The sequence below is a fragment of the Balaenoptera borealis genome, assembly GCF_965194805.1.
Source record: "Balaenoptera borealis genome assembly, chromosome: 1".
In the NCBI taxonomy this organism is placed as follows: Eukaryota; Metazoa; Chordata; class Mammalia; order Artiodactyla; family Balaenopteridae; genus Balaenoptera; species Balaenoptera borealis.
This window is the reverse complement of record NC_138860.1, coordinates 23,556,645-23,575,657: the sequence shown is the minus strand read 5'-3', so window position 1 is coordinate 23,575,657 and position 19,013 is coordinate 23,556,645. Positions and strand designations below refer to the sequence as shown.

Sequence of the window (19,013 nt, the reverse complement as noted above, 5' to 3'; positions counted from 1 at the left end):
CATAGCCTACAGAAGACAGGTGCAGCTTTCAAAATTTTTGCAGTGCTTTTTGGACCTACTGCATATGAATGCCTCCCAACTGCTGGTCTGGAATTTGGGTGGTGGTCTACCTATTCAGTTTCTAAGTCTTTAACATGCTGAAAAGAATCAGATCCATACACATTAGCAGATTGGGGGCAGACTCAGAACTACATAAACAGCTTTATAAGGTCACTTTTTTGAGTTCCTTCCTTTCTATGATCTCCCTGGTACTTTCTGATTCCTTCTATTGGTTCTCGGGCCAAAAGAAATCTGGCTTTAGTTACCCTGTGCACTTCTGCCACCATCTTTTGCATCCAGGGCCAAGCAGATAGAGAACAAAGAGAAAAAAATGAAAGTTGGTTCCACCCTCTTGGAAACACAGCCGTACTGGAAAGGTAGGGCTATCTCCCTGAGTTTTGGCTCCTGCAGGCTCCCATTGCCAGTAGTTGACACTGTCACCACCATGGGATTGCTTGGGAGTGGGCTGTAGGAGAACACAGAAAAGGGGGGGGGGGGGAAGAAAAAGGATTTCTGCACTCTCTCCAAATATTAGAAGTTACCCTTCTACTTCTTGGGTCAGACCCAAAGGCTTCTGGCACTCCTGGTCTGCACCCCAGTACTCACGTCTAGGTTTCCTATGTGTTGAATTCAGGCTGGGGGATACCAGAGGGGGGAAAATGATAAGACTCATTCATCACTGGTTCAGTGGTACTTCAAATTCTTGTCTTCTTGCCCAACCCACCTGCTATTTTCTTTTCAGAGTCCTCAGACAGCTGCTCTGTGCATTCATAGCTGTATTCAGCAGAAGAGCCATGGCGGAGTGTGCTTCTTCATCTTTATCTGGAACCAGCCCAATCACTACTTTTAATGTAAGAAAGAAGAATGAAATATTTTGACTTTCTTCTCATGCTATCATAAATTTTAACTGTAGAACTAGAGGAATATTTTCTGTTTTAAAAAGAAATAATACTAAATACTATGATATTACCATTACCACAACAAGGTATTTTTTACTAAAAGGGGAACAATAAATATTAACAAGGGATTTGGTTTTGTTTCATTTCTAGTAGGCAGAAAGGAGTACCTCTTACTGTCCTTGGGCAATTAATTTCACATTTCACTCATTTTGAATTAGTTTTAGAATACAGCTGACCCTTGAACATCACAGGGGTTAGGAGTGCTGACGCTCTATGCAGTAGAAAATCCGCATTTAACTTTACAGCCGGCCCTCCAGAACTGTAATTCCAACCAACTGCAGATTGTGTATTACTGTATTATGCATTTTTGAAAAAAGCTGGCATATAAGTGGACCTGTGCAGTTCAAACCCGTTGTTCAAGGGTCAACTGTACTTTCAAGACTATTACCATCATATTGTTGTGTTCAATTTTTCTAAGGGTAACAGAAGATATCAACTATAAAATGCTGCCAACACTGCCTCTAATCACTGACTTAGAGCTGTGACTAAGAGATTTTATATTTTTAAGACACAAAGTTGGCAGGCTAGGGAGAAAGGAGAAGCCAGCCCTTTCAACAGAGAACATATGTAGCCAACAACGCTTAATGGGCTCTGTGCTCCAAGGAGAGTGGGTCTTTCCAAGAGAAGAACAAAACTGCTAACTGTACCTAGAATCTTAATTACTATGATGACTTCATTTGGATTACCTTAGGGTCAGCAGCATTTGATCAAATACATCACAAAACAGTTTGCTAAAAATTAGTTCATGGGGAATTCCGTGGCGGTCCAGTGGTTAGGACTTGGGGCTCTCACTGCTGGAGCCTGGGGTTCGATCCCTGGTTGGGGCACTAAGATCTCGCAAGCCGCACATGCAGCCCCCCCACCAAAAAAAGTCCATGAAAGTGTGATTATAGTATCTAGAAATACTTCCTAATAAAAGAAAAAAATCAGAGTATACAGCATTGCGATTTTCAGAATACATAATTTGGTGTTTTATTATTTATATGGTCTTTAAGAGATTCAATACTTTCACCACCAATTAGTTCTCTTAATAATTTTATTTTGTGTAGATACAAATAAACATGTTTCAGATTTAAGGATTTCAGTTTCCCCCACCACATAAGAACACTCCTCATGGGGACAATCTTGTTTTACTTCACCTGCCAAAAATGGCATTTGATAATAGACATAGCTCGGTAGAAAAGGCAAATGTTACTTATAAGTAACTATTCAATTACAATTATGAGAAAACTTAAGAGCTGGCTACTTATACCCAGTCCCCTGAAAAATAACAATCATAACAATAATAGTAATAATAGCTACCATTTATTGAGTTTTACTGTGTTCCAGGTACTGTGCTAAGGGCTTAAAGGGGATTATGCCATTTAACTGTCAAAGCCCTATGAATACTACTGTCAGCCCAATTTCCAGAGAAGAAAATGGAGGCTTAGAGAAGTACTGTCTCAAAAGCCACAGAATTGGGGAACAGTGGAGCCAAGATTGCAACGCAGGCGGTCTGCCTTGGAACCCCTGCTCTTAATCACTGCTGCAAGCTACAAGGACTCAAAGAACTCAAATAGAAGTCCCTCCCATTCCCGGTTATCTTCATAAAGTAGTGTTAAAAAGTGGAAGATGGGGACTTCCCTGGCGGCCCAGTGGTTAACACTCTGTGCTTCCAATGCAGGGGGCGAGGGTTCGATCCCTGGTCGGGGCACTAAGATCCCACATGCCGTGGAGTGCAGACAAAAAGTACAAAAAAGAAAGAAAAAAGTGGAAGATGTAAATGAAAATGAAAAAGAAAAAGGCCAAAAAAACCTCCGGTTATCCTACTATGGGGGGAAAACACCAAAACCCAAAAAACCCTATACTATTTGATGTTACTTTTCTTAATCAAGAAAACAAAATGCCATAGCATACAGCTCAGAGAAAGTCATATAATAAAAGTACCAAGAAACAAAATAAATAAAAATGTATATATAGCATCATTAGGCTCACTTTAGTCTAAATAAATATAGAATATCCCAGTCAAGAAATCAGTAATTCTTGAGAAGTTAAAAACTTAAAGAGAAACAATATATATTCATGTAATATTTTATTTACTGATCTCTCTGAAACATGCCAAAATTCATATGGCTAATGGAACTTTCCATGTTAAAACGCTGGTCAACACAACAAATTCCTAACAAAAAATATTTTAATGTAGGAATCAACATGTGAACATTATATTTAGGTGGTAAAACTCAGGTTACAGATATAAGATAAATATCAAACAATATCATACTTCTGGTTTAATGGAGAACAGTTGTGAGAGTCATGCTTAACACCTTGGTTAAGTAATGAGAGAAATGGGTGGGGGTGTCATAGAGGTATGCAAAAATTTAACAGTTCAAATAATCCTTAGCCCTTCTGAGAAAACATAGATGGCAAATATGTGGCAAATATTTCTGTAATATGGTGGTTTCAATCTATTAGTGAGCATTCTGTTCATGCATTTATAGTAACAGCAGATGTTTCTGAGCACTGAAAATTAGATTCAAAGTTAGTCTTTGCTCAACAAGTTAATGATACTATGAATCCCTTATATTTAAAAATATAGTTTAAATTTGTAAAGTTTAAGGTAAAGCATACTTGTTTTCACAGTTATTTTTAGATATAATTGAGACTACACTACCATATATAATAATCAGCTATACTGCTGTGCAGTTAATTCCAGTTACCATATTTTATATTTGCTGGTCATCAACAGCACAAAATTTATGCTCCAAAAGAAATATATCAATCCAGCAAAATGGTTCCATTTAATTTTTCTTTTAAAGACAGATTAACTAAATTTAAGGAAGAATTGGCTTTTCTTGATATCTCATTTTCAAATTACTGATACAAACTTACCAGAGAGTAATTATTTATTTTGCCTAACATCAAACAATCTGCAAAGTTTCCAAGATAGAGCCATTCCTTGTTCCATTTCCAAAAATAAATAAAGGCTTTCTAACTGGAAGCGTTTACAGTCCTAGCTCTCTAAAGTAAACATTAAAAAACAAAGTACAAAAAATGATCTCTTGGCTTCTGAATAGCCCACTTAGTTACATAAAGTATTTTCGGTCCCAACACTTTCTCAAATTCAAAAGATATTTACTTCCTAAGAACATGACAAACAGTCTTCATTTCAAACCATTCAGTCCGTTTCCATGGCAACACTGCGGGATTCCTTGGCCACCATAAGTCGCATTAGTTGACTGTGGAATTTCTCAATCTTCTTTACATCTTGAGCTTGGTCTGTTCTATATACCAAACACTGTCAGAAATTTTAAAAGCACACATTAACTATGTAAAACTAGATTATCAATGACGTAGCAAACATATGATTGGATAAAATTTTGAGTCTTTTCCTACCACTGTTTTGCTCTACTTCCTCTGGAGGTCATACTAAAGGAATTACATTCAAGTTTCCAAGTCCCCAACAATTACATTCCTTAAGTTTAGTATTTTATAATATTTTAAATGCCACTGCTGTGGTGAAAAAACAAAGTGAACTCTATTAGAAGCTTCTCAAAAATGACCAGTTGAATAATGTATTCAAATTCTGCCATGGTCTGATGAGAAGACTTCAAGATTGGAATTAGATATTTTCTCCCTGGGATCTGGTCATAAATGATTGAGTTACAGTGGGAAAAGCATATAAATCTTAGGATCCCTTTCTCTATTTGTGAAATGGGAGGGGGGGAGGGTTAATGATAATTTTTTAAAAATCTGGAATTCCTTGCTTACTGCTGGTCACTACCTAAATCAAACAAGATAAATCTATTCAACCTTGATTTTTCTGACATTATTTATAATTTTTAAACCAAACCAAATTCTTCCTTGCTATAAATTCAATTCTTCATTAGATAGATACTTATGATCTGTTTATCGTTGGCCATAAAACCATTTGTTCTAGAATCTTCAAAATTATCAAATTTAAGCTGGCAGTCTTTTTTTCATCTTGTAACACTGATCCATTTTTCTTTAGCCCATCTTAGATTCATGTGAGTTTTAAACAATGGGAGCTTCATGATCCTACAGTAATATTCATCAACTTAAGTAATTTGGAGTTCAACCCCATCACGCCCAACTGATCTGAATTCATACAGCCTTTAAATCACTTACTTAAAAAAATTTTATCCACACATTGTACAAATTTGTCTAACAATTTTGTAAAGTGGCCATAATCATCTCCACCGTTTCAATTTTAGTATATGTTCTGTAGAAGAACAAATACCTTCTCACTACAGTTTAGTGAGAAGAACAAACATCTTCTCACTAAAATACACAGAAAGATTTTAGGTCCACAGAAGACAATATTATAAATCAGTCATGGCACTGGAAAAAAATGATGCATAAATGGGACTATAAAAAAGTCAAAGCTCCATGACGATAATAATGAAGTCTAAGACGAGTTTTGTGAAGGAATTATTAGCCATTAAAATGAATTACTGAAGTATACAAACTTTTCTTTAAGAGTCATTAGAAAACAAATTTTTATGTTGGAGTTGATTCATATATTTACTGTTTAGGAGGATGGGTTTGATTGTGTCTTTGGTCCCTTCTAGACATGGACTAGTTCTCAGTAGTTTTAAGAAAGGGAACAAAAAGTATTTTTCATATTTAGATCTTGTCATGGGAATCATCAATTTTAAATAAAGTTCTTTCCAATACTGCTTACCATGAATCCTTAACTATATTTAATCATTACCAGAGGCAAAAAGTCATCATCTGGAGATAAAGCCTCTTGTATTGAATTCAATTCTGCATTTTCCTCCATTTTTAAAGCAGGATATACCAATTTCTCTTCAGTAGATATATCTATTCACTCTGCGACAATCATAAGTAAAATTTTTCTCAGTGTGAATGCTCAAGATTCAAGTATACATTTACTGAATCTACTAAGTGCAGGCACTAGTGCTAGGTACTTCCACATATTTCATTTACACTCCACAACAACCCAACTGGGTGAGCAGACTATCACTGTGGCACTTCATAGACAAGAATACTATGGCCCCAAAAGCCAAACTTTTGGCCTGAACTTTCCCCAGGATGAAATGCTGGTAGATGGCTAAACTAGGATTCAGATCTCTTGAATCTAGGTTTAGCACAATACAGCTCAATTTATTCTTCCTTTTTCACATTTTCCCAGTTACTTCACCAAACTCAACTGGTTCTTGGAAGATCTGGTAATCATTAAAAGATCTGACTTCACACAACCTCACAATGGAACCCTGAACACAAACATAGTAAAATATATGACCAAAAAGTCATTTTTAAAGTCACTATTAAATTTTTAAAAGAATTAATCCATTAAAAAAAAAGTGTTTGCTAAGTACCCTCTGGGTCAGGACACCATGCTAGTCACTACAAATACCGGTAAGAATATTACTGATCTATCTTTATTTTGAAGCTCACAATCTATTAAAAGTCAAATGTGATAAGACAATTGTGACACAGCACAAAAAGAGGCAGAAATAAAAGTAAGAGATGAAGCAATCCTTTTGAGCTGGGTTTTGAAAGATAAGCAGCAGGCTTGTCACATTGGGGCAGGGATGGGATTCAATACTGCAGAGATGGAAACAGACTGTTCAAAAGCTCAGAGGCCTCAGACAGCATGGCATATGAAAGGAGCCCTTAAGTAACATTGAAAAGACGAAGATTAGACAGGATATGAGGGTGGAATTTACATTATGAGTGATGAGAAGCCACTAAAGATTTTTTTTTTGGCCACTAAAGATTTTTAAGCAGGGTAGTAACAAGCAAATTTGCATTTTTAGAAACCACTCCGGCAGGGCAGCACAGGACGACTAAAGGATGAGCTGGAAGCAGGGACACAGTTAGAGCCTATTCTACTAGTCCAGGTGAGTGACGTTGAGCCCTTAAAGTTACGAGGTTAGCAGTGAAGATGGAGAGTTCATGGCAGAAAATGAGATGAGGGAGCTTGAATCAATAATTCACAAATGCCCAGCAAAATGTATGGAACTTATCGGAGGATCAAAATACAAGTTTTTCAAATGAAGGAATAGTTAACGTGAGAATGAGGGAAAGGAAGGGACCAAAGATGATCCCCAGGTTTCTGAGCAGGTAGATGACAGTGCAACTAACAGAGAAAAAACGGGAAGAGCCAGTTTGATAAGACATGATGAGTTCCATTCTAGACAGGCTAATGTTAACGAGGAGAGGAGGAAGGATGCTCAACTTAGAGCTAGTCAGGAAGCCAAAAGAAAAATATGAGCTAAAGGTACAAAACTGGAAACAGACAGATACAGGCAGTACTGGACTTAATGGGTTGGTCCAGAAGTGGTATGAAATGATCAAGAACAGAATCCTGGAGAAACCAATATTTATGGGGGCACATCAGTGAAATAATTAGCAAAGATGAATGAAACAGAAAAAGAAAAACAAGATAAAATGGAGCACAGATGCCAAAATAATAATTTCTACAAGAAGTGGTTTTCTCAGAAGCAGCCAGGAGGTCGCATAAAATATGAACTGCTGAGACTACTGGGTTTGAAAATAAAGGGGCTGCTGCTGAGCTCTCACCAAGAGCAGTCTGAGTGGAAGACTTCATGCAGAAACCAGATGGCAGAGGGGTAAGGAATGAATGGGGTGTGAGGAACAGACAAGAGTGAGCAGACAGGGGAGGTCAGAAATATAATTATAGAGCCTATAACTTGTGTTCAAATACCATTATTTACTTCTCACACACGTATAAAGAAACCTTTACCCCTCATATCCACTTTTGGTCTCTACGTTCCTCTTGCTTAGGGTCCGAAGAGAGCAGTTATTAAACTACACTTAACATACTACTGCATTAATGAAGCAAGTTGAATTATCTTTCCAAGTGCCTATAACAATAGCTTCCAGACCAAGGTTCTTGACTTGGGAATGCAATGTGAAATAAGCATCCTAATGGGTGACCTGCATAAATTCTATGTAAATAATTTCAAACAAATGATTAACTCAAACAAATCTGAAAGTATGCAACAAGTAAAAATGTATACTTACAACTAAATCATCTGTTACTTTAATACACAAACTCCCATCAGAATGCCTATATTTGAGAACCACACGTGCCTGAAATAAAAATACATATTTAGAAACAGTGAAGTCAGAAGACATTTCTCATAAATAATTTAGTCTTCAGGTGGCCTAAAATGGATCCTTTTAGAATTAATAGCCAAAACATCTAAAGGCACCTTTACTGTAAACTTATTGAAATGCGGGAAAACAGCATTTTGTTCATTTCTATTGCTGCAATTTTTCTGAGACTTAAAGTCAGGTATTTTATTTTCAGCCACTTTGAAGAGATGTACTGAAAATTCCCAAGACACATCCATATTCAGAGAGCCTGTGAGACTCTTAAGGTGGTTTGGCATTTCTTGCCAGTAAGAATAATATACTGAAGGGTATTCACAGCTTGCCACCTCAAAGTATACCACTTAGGCATAAGGAATGTTTTGAGCTGAAGGCGATTAGCTCTCTGCCCTTTCTGGCCAAAAGCAGGACATAAATTAACCTTTGTAAAGGTGACATAAGTTTCCAATTGTAAAGGTGTTTCCCTCTCCCTGGGAAAAGAGAACAAGGTTTGTTCCCTAACAAACCTTACTAAACAACTCTTCTTTCCCATACATTTCCTAGTCACCTTCTCACAACTTACCCCCTCCTAGAAACCCCAAACCTCTTTTCCTTTGTCCAGCCTCTTTCCCACCCTTTGTTAAGATGGCATATAGGTCCCAAGTTCCTCAGGTCACATTTCTTTGTGAACTTCTGTGCTATGTATGTTTCTACCTGTTAATTTGCAGAGCCCCAGTTATAAAACCTAAGAGAGTAAAGGAGAAAGTTTTTTCTCCCCTACAACACCAACACACCTAGCCACAGAGGAATGATAGGAAAAGAAGGGGAAAAAAATAGCAGAAATGGCTAGTTAAGTTCAAATCCATTCCCCAGGAAAGAGCACTGCAGTCACAGTTCATACTTTCCATTTTCCCATGGCTCTCAGGAGGTGGACTCAGGCTAAGTTACTCAGCAAAATCACATCTTTATCATGATGGCACAAGATGTCTCCATCAACAACTTTCTAAATCCAGAATAACTCCTATATTGAGTGCCATGCTACACGGCACTTTTTGTTGTTTGGTATTCTACAGTTAGGAAGCCAAGAAAATGATTTAGGTATTATGATATTCCAATAAAAGAAGACATCTCCCAATAGAGTTTACAACTTCCATGAACATTATTTTTACTTCTTTAAATGATGGATTCAAAAGTGTACTGCAGCAGAGTCAAGTTTCTTGTTAACCAAAATAAATAACTCTTGTTTAGTTTTAGCTAGCTGTTTTAAAAAGTGCTAAGTACCTATAAGCCAAAACAGGAATATAATTTTAAAATGGTTACAATGTAGCACAGGACCCTCAAGACAATTCTGGAAACTAGATAAAAAGGGCTATTAGAGCTTTTCCTACAGCTTTTCCCATTATGCTCTCTGCTCTCCTGGGATTGCAAAAAAAAAAGTCATACGACCCTGAGATTTGTCTTGGTGAGGGAGGAAAGGGAACACACCAAGCACTTAATTAGGTATAAATAATGAAAACTAGGTTAAGTATCTTTAGACTACCTGATTCTATTTATTGAGCTATTAAATTCAGTTTTACATATTTAAAAAAATTCAGTCCTCCAGAAACAAAAGGAAACTGAAACTAAAAAATATACTAAGCATGACAACTACATAAAGTTTTAACTCTCACTTAAAAGAATCACTGGTGAGTAGGAGAAATGAGAGTTAAAAGGTCTGTGGTACTATAAGAGAGTCCATTTTGTAACTTAGGGAGCACCTAAGTTACCATGCCAGATGCCCCTAAGAGAGAAAAAGAAATCAAGGTTCTTGCTTTCTTAGGAACTTTGAATTCAACCAAGCAAAATAATCAAAACATAAGACAACATAAATTAAACCCTATAAAGGCATATACAGGTAAAATGTTAAAAGAGAACACAAGTAATTTAGATTGGGAGAAGGGGAAGTGTAAAAAGGCTTTATGGAGATGGCTTCAGAAACGCATTTTTTTTTCTTTTAGGGAAGAAGTTAGGAGAAAAGCTGAAGTGGCAGTCTGAAGATATGATGCATTATGTAGCTTCATGAGACTAGGGCTGAGGATGGTGGAAGTGGTGGAAGACAAAGCCAGCAAGACTGGAGAGAGGGTCAGACTGGGGACTGGGAGTCCGGATGTCTACCAGCAATCAATGAAGAACCAGTTTTAAAGCAGGAAACTGAGAATTCAATTTTTGTGTTTTAGATAGCTGTGGTAAGAGAGTGAAGAAGGGATTTTAAAAACAGGCAGACTAAGAGGTTATTACATGGTCCAGAAATAATGCCATCTTCAGTTAGAGCGGATGCAACAGAGAATGGTAAAAGGTGATGGATGTAATCAACAGGGAGAGAAGACAGAATTCTGTAAAACAGATCCCAAAGAGTTCTGACAAAATTTCTTTTCTTTTTTAGTCCCAGCAGTATGGACCGGTAGAGATAGCATGAACATGGGGTTTAGAGACGTGAGTTCAAATTTTAGCTTCATTTCTTAGAGATTAAGCAAATCATTTAATGTATCTAAGATTGTTTATTCATCTACCTCAAGGGGCTGTCTTAATTGTTCACATAAATTATACAAATAAATATATATATAAAATGTCTGTCACATACAAGGTACTCAATATAACTGTCAGTCTCTCCCCACTCATCCCCTCACCTTCCTATCAAAAAAATCACTAGTTTTTAACTAGTGCAAGGCTATCATAAAAAGGCACAAGTTTTTAGGCCACTGGAATTTTCTGATTGGGGAAAGAGCTCAAAGATTCTCGCTCTCTTGCCTATACTAGACATGCCTTGTTCACAGCAATGCTCTATAATTACCATTTTATTTTCATTTTCCCTAAGAATGACCACATTCTTAAAATATGATTACTCTTGATGTGAATTTGTATATTCTTTACTATCTTTTCAAATATTTTTAGTTTACACTGTGGGTACTTCTGGACAAAAATCCTGTATTGTCCTCATGGTGTACTGCTTAAAGAAACAGATGGCCCTACAAACAAAATCTACCAAATGGAGGAGCCAGAAATTGTGTCATAAACAAAGTACTCAATTTCAATAATATCTAACTCATTTCATAATTTGTTATTATTACATCTTCGTATTGCAAAGAATGAAACTAAGAATGTTTTACAGCTTCTTGTTACTTATCTAGGTCTAAAAAGCTAGCAGGATTTTTTTTTTTTTTTTCTGGCTGCATGGGGTCTTCGTTGCGGTGTGCGGGCTTCTCATTGCGGTGGCTTCTCATGTTGCGAAGCAGGGCTCTGGGCGCGCGGGCTTCAGTAGTTGCAGTACGTGGGCTCAGTAGTTGTGGCGCACGGGCTTACTTGCTCCTCGGCATGTGGGATCTTCCCGGACCAGGGATGGAACCCGTGTCCCCTTCATTGGCAGGCAGATTCTTAATCACTGCGCCACCGGGGAAGTCCCGCTAGCAAAATTTCTAATTAACAGGGAGCTGCTTCAAATATTATTTAGATGACAATAAAATAAATAAAAACCTGAGAGGAAGAAAGGTCAAGACCCAAATGCTATATTCTCATCCTTGCGACTTCTCTGCTTTTAAATAATAAGCTAACCTCTGACACTCACTTGTTATAATTTTTGTGGGGGCCATGAATGAATTACAGGGATCCATGGGCCCTCTAAAATTGTTTACAAACTTCTACGTACAAGTGGATTTTTCTGAGAAAAGGGTGAAGCATCTCATGTTCTCAAAAAGGCAGTGACCTCCAAAAGAATAAGAACCACTAAGCTAATGGCTGTAGATGCCTCCAAACTGGGGTCTTTCCAAAATTTCTCTGCGGTGGCAGAAAAACATAACCGTTTTATCTTACACGAGGTAGTACGGGACAAGGGCACCAAAACAGCTGAGGGACAGAAGGCCGAAACTGCAGGGGGAGAAGCCCTGCCCTTAAGAGACACGTAAACCAACGACAGCCATAAGGGATGTTCAGTGACTGGGGGCCGGGGAAAGCTACCTAAGGGCCCTGAAATGACCCCGATCTTGCCCGTTTCATGGCTTCACCGGGCCCGTTAATAAGGGAGGAACAAGTGGACTTGGCAGGGTCCGTCTCTCCTCACTCACAGCACCTACTAGGATGCTGAAGGTTCGGAGGCCGAGCGGACAGCAGAGAAGTTATCCTGATCGGGGGCTGGGACAGAGGCACTGGCCCCTCCAGTGATTTACCTTCATAGGGTCTGCGAGGTAGAGCTTCTCCGCTGCGCGACTGAACTCCTCCCAGGTCTGGTACTGCGGCATCGTGGGCCCGCGGCAGAACAGGAGAGGGAGGCAAAGCTACGGACCTGAGGCGACGCGACGCGGCCCACCTACCTCCCTACCTCTGAGCAGCCACCTACCGCGGCAGAGACCCAGCAGCTCAACGATGGTGGCGCCTCTTCGCACCAACGCCTCGTTCCATTGGACTGCCCGTACCGCCCTCGCCCAATGGGAAGGAGGGATGTTGCCAAGGAGGAGGTGGAGCCCCGAGCGTGTGGCTCTGGGAGCTGGTCCAGAGAAGTGGAGAGCAGGGAAACGATGGAGGTTGCCACAGCGCCCCCTGTAGGACTGGAGGAGGATCTGTCCCGCTGTTCTTCGGGCTGGACTCCAATGGTAAAGCCCAGGTTTCTTCAGAAAACATTAAGCGGCTTAGTGATAAGCGCTGGAGCTACAAGAATGGAGACATTAGGGTCCAGCCGTCACACCTACAGCTTAGTAAAAGAGAGAGGAGACATAAACACAAGAATGCAACCGAAACCTTTATGTGATGGATATTTATGTCGGGTTAGTAGAACACAAAGGAAGAGTGAGCACGTGTGGGTGGGGGGATGCTAATAGTGATGGCACAAGCTGAATCTAGATAAACATGGTGGATGTCCAACAGGTGGGCAAGGCCGGGCAGGACATCTAGGCCCACTTTAGATCTGTAGTGTATTTAATGTGATAGGTATTTGGGGGATGGGGGAAGAGAAGAATCAAGGGAAGAAATCATGTCATCACTTAAGCCAGAAGACATTGAACTTTGTTCTCCAGGCAATGGAGTGATGTAGAAGGGTATTTTTCTTTAATCAAGTTTATTGAAGTATATTTTTTTGTACAATGAAACACACCAGTTTTAAACGTACAGGTTGATGCATTTTGACACACACACACACATTTATATATTAAAACCATTGGGTATATGCTCATATACCAGATACCACAATCAAGATAAGGAACATCTCTATCTCCAGAATAGTTCCCTTATGCTTCTTTATATTCAATCCCACCACCTGCACCCCTAACCCCGGACAATCACTGATCTGCTTTCTGCCACTCTAGTTTTCCTGCCCATGCAAGGGCTTTAAGCTGATTTGCATTTTATAGGGCTCCAGCTTCACACAAGGACTGAAGTGAAGTGGCAAACCTGGAGATGGGGAGACCTCTTAAGATGCTCATGCAGTAATACAGGCATATAGATAACTAAAAAGGACCTACTGTATAGCACAGGGAACTCTACTCATTACTGTGTAATGACCTATATGGGAAAAGAAATCTAAAAAAGAGTGGCTATATTGTATATGTACAACTGATTCACTTTGCTGTGCACCTGAAACTAACACTACATTGTAAAACAACCATACTCCAAAAAAAAATTTTTTTAAAGGATATATTGTACAGCACAAGGAATATAGCCAATATTTTACAAAAAAAAAAAAAAAAAAAAAAAGCCATGGATCTGAATTAAGGCACTAGCTTAGGAATGGAGAGGAGGAAACAGTTTTGAGATGTACTCAGTGAATGATGTGGGGTATGCAGGAGAGGAAAAAGTAGAATGACTCCTGGGCCAGTGGAGGTGGTGATGCCATTGACTGATGCAGGAGAAAGGGAAGAAGAACAGGTCTGGGGGAGATTGGGGAAGACAATGAGTTCAGTTGTGAACTTGATGAGTTTGCAATATCTTTGGGACATCCAGGTGAAGATGTCTGGTAGCTTAGCTGGGTATCTCCATCGGTAACTCCAGGAGTGGTATGAAATAGGAGTCATCAGCAGATAGGTCTTAGTTGAGCCTTCCTGGGGAGAGGACACAGCATAAGAGGAGAAGACTAAGGACAAATCCTGCGAAACAGCCACATGTACAAAGGGTTAGAGAGAGGGAGTAGAGTTCGCAAAGGAGGCGAAGCAGAAATTATCAGAGGGATAAAAGGAGACCAGGAGTGTCTGGGAAGTGGCGGGGAGAAGGTTTTGAGGAGGGAGTAGTCAGTGGTGTCAGATGGCGGGTAGAGAGCAAGTACAAAGAGAACTAAAATAAGTCCACTGATTGTAGTCATTGGGAGGCCATTGGCAACCCTCAGCCAGAGAACCCTCAGTCAGACTGGGGTTCGGGTAGAACTGACTGAAAGAGGCTGAAGAGGTAGAAAAGTGAAGGCAGTTGCTTTATACTCTTCTTTATAAGAGCTTAACCACAAACAGAAGAGGAGGTAAATAAAAAGATATGAAATTGAGTTATTTATGGTGAGGTGGATGGACCTAGAGTCTGTCATACAGAGTGAAGTAAGTCAGAAAGAGAAAAACAAATACCGTATGCTAACACATATATATGGAATCTAAAAAAAAAACAATGGTTCTGACGAACCTAGGGGCAGGACAGGAATAAAGACGCAGACGTAGAGAATGGACTTGAGGACATGGGGAGGGGGAAGGGTAAGCTGGGACAAAGTGAGAGAGTGGCACTGACATATATACACTACCAAATGTAAAATAGATAGCTAGTGGGAAGCAGCCGCATAGCACAGGGAGATCAGCTCGGTGCTTTGGGTCCACCTAGAGGGGTGGGATAAGGAGGGTGGGAGGGAGACGCAAGAGGGAGGGGATATGGGGATATATGTATACATATAGCTGATTCACTTTGTTATACAGCAGAAAGTAACACAACATGTAACGCAATTATACTACAATAAAGATGTTAAATAAATAAAAATTAAAAAAAGAAGAGGAGGTAAGAAGATGGCCCAAAGACACCAGTAAAGAAAGTGTTATTGTTTAAGATGGAAAGATTTTGTGCCTGTTTATAACTTTCAGAGAAGGAATTGTAAGAGATGGAAAGATTAAAAAGTACAAGAGAGGGCTTCCCTGGTGGCACAGTGGTTAAGAATCCGCCTGCCAATGCAGGGGACGTAGGTTCGAGCCCTGGTCCGGGAAGATCCCACATGCCGCGGAGCAACTAAGCCCGTGCGCCACAACTATTGAGCCTGCGCTCTAGAGCCCATGAGCCACAACTGCTGAGCCCACGTGCCACAACTACTGAGCCCGTGAGCCACAACTAGTGAAGCCCGCGCACCTAGAGCCCGTGCTCCACAACAAGAGAAGCCACCACAATGAGAAGCCCGCACACTGCAACAAAGAGTAGCCCCTGCTCACCGCAACTAGAGAAAGCCCGTGCGCAGCAATGAAGACCCAATGCAACCAAAAATAAATAAATAAATAAATTTATAAAAAAAAAATACAAGAGAAAGAGGAAAGCAAGATTTCAGGGGAAACATGAAGGGGAGGACTAAAGGCACAGATGTATGAAAACAGGAGAAGATTCAGCATTGCCTTTGAGGTGGTGGGGAAGGAGGGTAAGGTGGGTAAGGATATAGGTGAGTATGTAGATATGAGGACAAGAAGGTAAACTTTCTTTGCCACCTAAGAGGCAAGGCCATCTTCTAAGATAGGAGGGCAAGAGTGGGTTTGGAGCCTTGAGAAGATTTAGAAAAGCCATTGTGCGAAATGAGTAAGGAAGCAGACCAGAAACTTAAAAAAAAGTATGTCAAACACAGTTGAAGGCCCAGTTGAAACTGTAGATCATACCTTGGGAATTGCCCCAATCTGCACATCTGCCCCAATCTGGATGGTCTCCAGCACCATCCAGAAGCCTGGGTCTTAGAATGGAAAAGGCAGATAGTAGGGATTTGCAGGGTATGCCAAGGCAGAAGGACAAGGGGACAAAAATGTTGAAGGTACAGGCAAGAGAGCAGTTGAAGTGATAAATCATGGGATAATTAATTGGGTCAAAAGAGAGAGTTTAAGGGACCAGGTATCTAGGAAATCTGAAGGTAATATAATAGGAAGAGGAACTGAAGTTACGGTCAGATGAGATATTGGGGTTTAACATCTTGGAGGAGAATGGTTCCTGGGTTGTCCATACTAGGATCAAAGTCACATATGAGTAAGAAAGGGGATAAGATGAAGGAGAAGGCTGTGAGCCAGTGGCCCAAATCCTCAGTTAATGAGAACGGAGTTGGGGGAGCCATAAAGAACAAGACAGAGAGGGCAGAGTCAGAAATAATGACCCTCTGGCAGGAGGGGTTTTTGCCTGAAGGTGAAAACAATGGGAGTGAAGACAATGCCAACTTTGCCTTCATCACAATGAGTAACATAAGAGATCAATTCAGCAAAACATATATCAAGTGCCCACCCTGGGCAAGCACCAGGAGCTGTGCGAGGCACTGGAGACCCGGCAGTGAACAAGAAAGACCTCGTCCCCGCCTCATCGAGATCACAGCTTAGAAGGCAGGGTGACAATAAAGAAGTGATTTCCATTGTGAGGGTTCCCATGATGAGTTCCAGTACCTGCCGAGCTTAGCCCAGCCCAGCCCCTAAAGAGAGAGAGAAATCAAGATGAGGAAGAAGGTAGAGGCCCTTCTTCATTCAAATGTTCCCAGCCACACTTGGGTGCATTCTTTAAAGTAGGTTATTCTTTCCAGCTGTGGAGAAATAGCTTCCGAAGGGCTATCAAAGAGTGTCCTTTATAAATTGCTCACACTTGCACGTGTCAGAAAAGAAAAATTCCTTTCATTCCCAGTCAGGAAGAGCAGGGCCTCCGCACCCTTTGTGGTTATCCTTTTGGCTTCATCTTCACACACGTATCTCATTTGAGCACTAAAACAACCCTGTGAGGGTGGCCCACGAGCCCTTATCATAATTCTGAAAATCTGAAAAGCTCTGAAAAACAGAAGTATCTTGATATCTTGGTGGAAAACTTGACCTGACCTCTCATAAGGCTATTTGTAGTCTTATTTATCCAAGTTGGTGTATTTGATTATAGGGTGAAGCCTAGTCTCTGCTGGAGGTATTATGTAATATATGGCATGTGTACCATATTACCTTTCTAGAATCCAGCAAGCTGTGAATTCCGAAAGATATGTGGCCCCAAGGATTTTGGATAAGGGATTATGGACCTGTGCGACTCTCCTTTACAAGTGATGAAGAAACCAAGTCTGAGAAATAAATTATACTAAACAGATTGGCACTGGACTTTCCTCTCCATTGTTCAGCAAGTGGCAAGCTAGCAGATGTTAATAACGACAGGAAGTGGTATGATTAATTTTGATTTTTAGAGCATGTCACTAGTGGCAGTAGGGAAGCTGGATGGGTGGAGCCCAGCCTGGGTGCAAGGTCAAAACCAAAAGCCTTTGTTCTTTCCCCTGCGTTGGTTGCCTCCTGTGATTGTTTTCTTGTCCTCGCCTCCCATTCAATTCCATTACCACTACAGTGTCTTCCACTCTGTCCCCACCACACCCCTCAACTGAAGTTGCTTTCACGAGGTCACCAACTGCTCTCAGGGTCACTAGTGACCTTCATATTTCCCAATCCAGCAGACAGCTCTCAATCTTTTCTTGACCAGATTATTCAGCTGCATCTGAGGCCATGGACCACCCTTTCATCCTTACAATTTCCCAGCTGCTTGGCTTTTTTTGACTCCATCCTTCCTTGCTCCTCCTTCTACCTTTCTGGCTTTTCCCACTCTGGCTCTGTCTTAGCCTCCTGTGCCCTTTTGGCCCTTCAGCACTTCAGCACTGGGCCCCAAGATACCAGACTTTGATTTCACTCTCTGTAGTTCTTTCTGTAGTTCTTTGGGTTTTCACTTCCACCTCCAGGCTGCTTAGTCCAGACTTCTTCCCTGAGCTTCAGATTCATATATCCAAATGCCTGCCAGGCCCCGGGGCTAACCCCAGAGTTCAATTTTGGGAGATGAAAACAATTTTTCAGCAAATTGAAGCAATTTATAAGCCATAAATGTGATGCCTCCTTTTAAACTTATTTTACTATTGCCATTTGGCAAATCATTAGCCACTCATATACTATATTTGACTGCCAGGAATTCAATACCTATGTATTGCAGACCTTTCAAGGGCCAGTGATTGTGTTGGGCAAAATATTTATAAGCTAGTGAGGTCGGGCAGAGATAATAAGGCAAATTCACAAATACCTACAATTAAAGACAGAAAATGTGTCACAGTACAGCAGAGAGCAGTCCATTCCACAAGATTTGGCGATACATGTGTTTACTCTCCTGTTCCTCTCTCTTTCCCCTGAGGAGGAAGGTCTGATGTTGTTTTTAAGTTAGAAATGACTGATTGTTTTCGAATTCTTTCCTTGGAGCTTTTTGTCCTTCTTTGTTCTCCTCGGTTGTCTTCTAAAAACTGTCAGCACCATAGTGGTTGTAGACTACGAATAGGAGTAGCTTCTTAAGTGGCTTCTTATTTAACAATCATAATGACAGTCCACAGTGCTGCTGGCATGCCAGGAACTGCGTGTTACTATGTTGATTTTCATGCCATAAGCATTTGTGGAACCCACGATACACCGGAGTCAGAGAAGCCGCTGTTCCTCTAGTGCCTTCCCAGGTCTCATGGATTCAAGGCAGAGCAGTCAGACAAACCTGTTAAGAGAAGGCAACTGAGAAACCGGTTTGCCCAGGAGTTGGATCCAGAATGGGGAGGGAAGGAAACCTGAGGACATCCTGACGCGGCTGTAGGTCGGGGGCAGCTTTGGCCCAGTGTCCGGCGGAGGGCAGTGGTGTGCAGACGGTCATGCGGAGACGGGTCCCTGACTGCTGACTTCAGCCTTTTCACGGTCCCCATGCAGCACATACCCCTAGTTTAGCTGAGGAGGTTATTGG

The 19,013-nt window shown here is 40.6% G+C and overlaps 1 protein-coding gene and 1 long non-coding RNA gene across 2 annotated transcripts; one reads left to right on the top strand and one right to left on the bottom strand.

Annotated features, from left to right (window-relative positions):
* Positions 1-2,016: 2,016 nt before the first annotated feature.
* Positions 2,017-12,510, bottom strand: SRP9 (signal recognition particle 9). Its single transcript, XM_082350106.1, has 3 exons — positions 12,278-12,510; positions 8,010-8,078; positions 2,017-4,272 (listed from the first exon to the last, which is right to left on the bottom strand). Exons 1-3 carry the CDS (start codon positions 12,347-12,349, stop codon positions 4,153-4,155), a joined length of 261 nt encoding a protein of 86 aa, XP_082206232.1. The 5' UTR covers positions 12,350-12,510; the 3' UTR covers positions 2,017-4,152.
* On the top strand, positions 5,836-10,519 carry LOC309609134. The gene is made up of 2 exons (XR_014233281.1): positions 5,836-6,862; positions 10,076-10,519. It is a non-coding gene; the product is annotated as an uncharacterized lncRNA (long non-coding RNA).
* Positions 12,511-19,013: the final 6,503 nt, after the last annotated feature.

Bases quoted from the DNA above. Each gene is read 5' to 3' on its own strand.
- SRP9 (XM_082350106.1), bottom strand. From the start codon at position 12,349: ATGCCGCAGTACCAGACCTGGGAGGAGTTCAGTCGCGCAGCGGAGAAG. The intron at 8,079-12,277 runs GTAAATCACTGG...TTTTTATTTCAG, and splicing joins ACCTCGCAGACCCTATGAAG to GCACGTGTGGTTCTCAAATA. The intron at 4,273-8,009 runs GTAAGTATACAT...AATTTCTGACAG, and splicing joins AAGTAACAGATGATTTAGTT to TGTTTGGTATATAGAACAGA.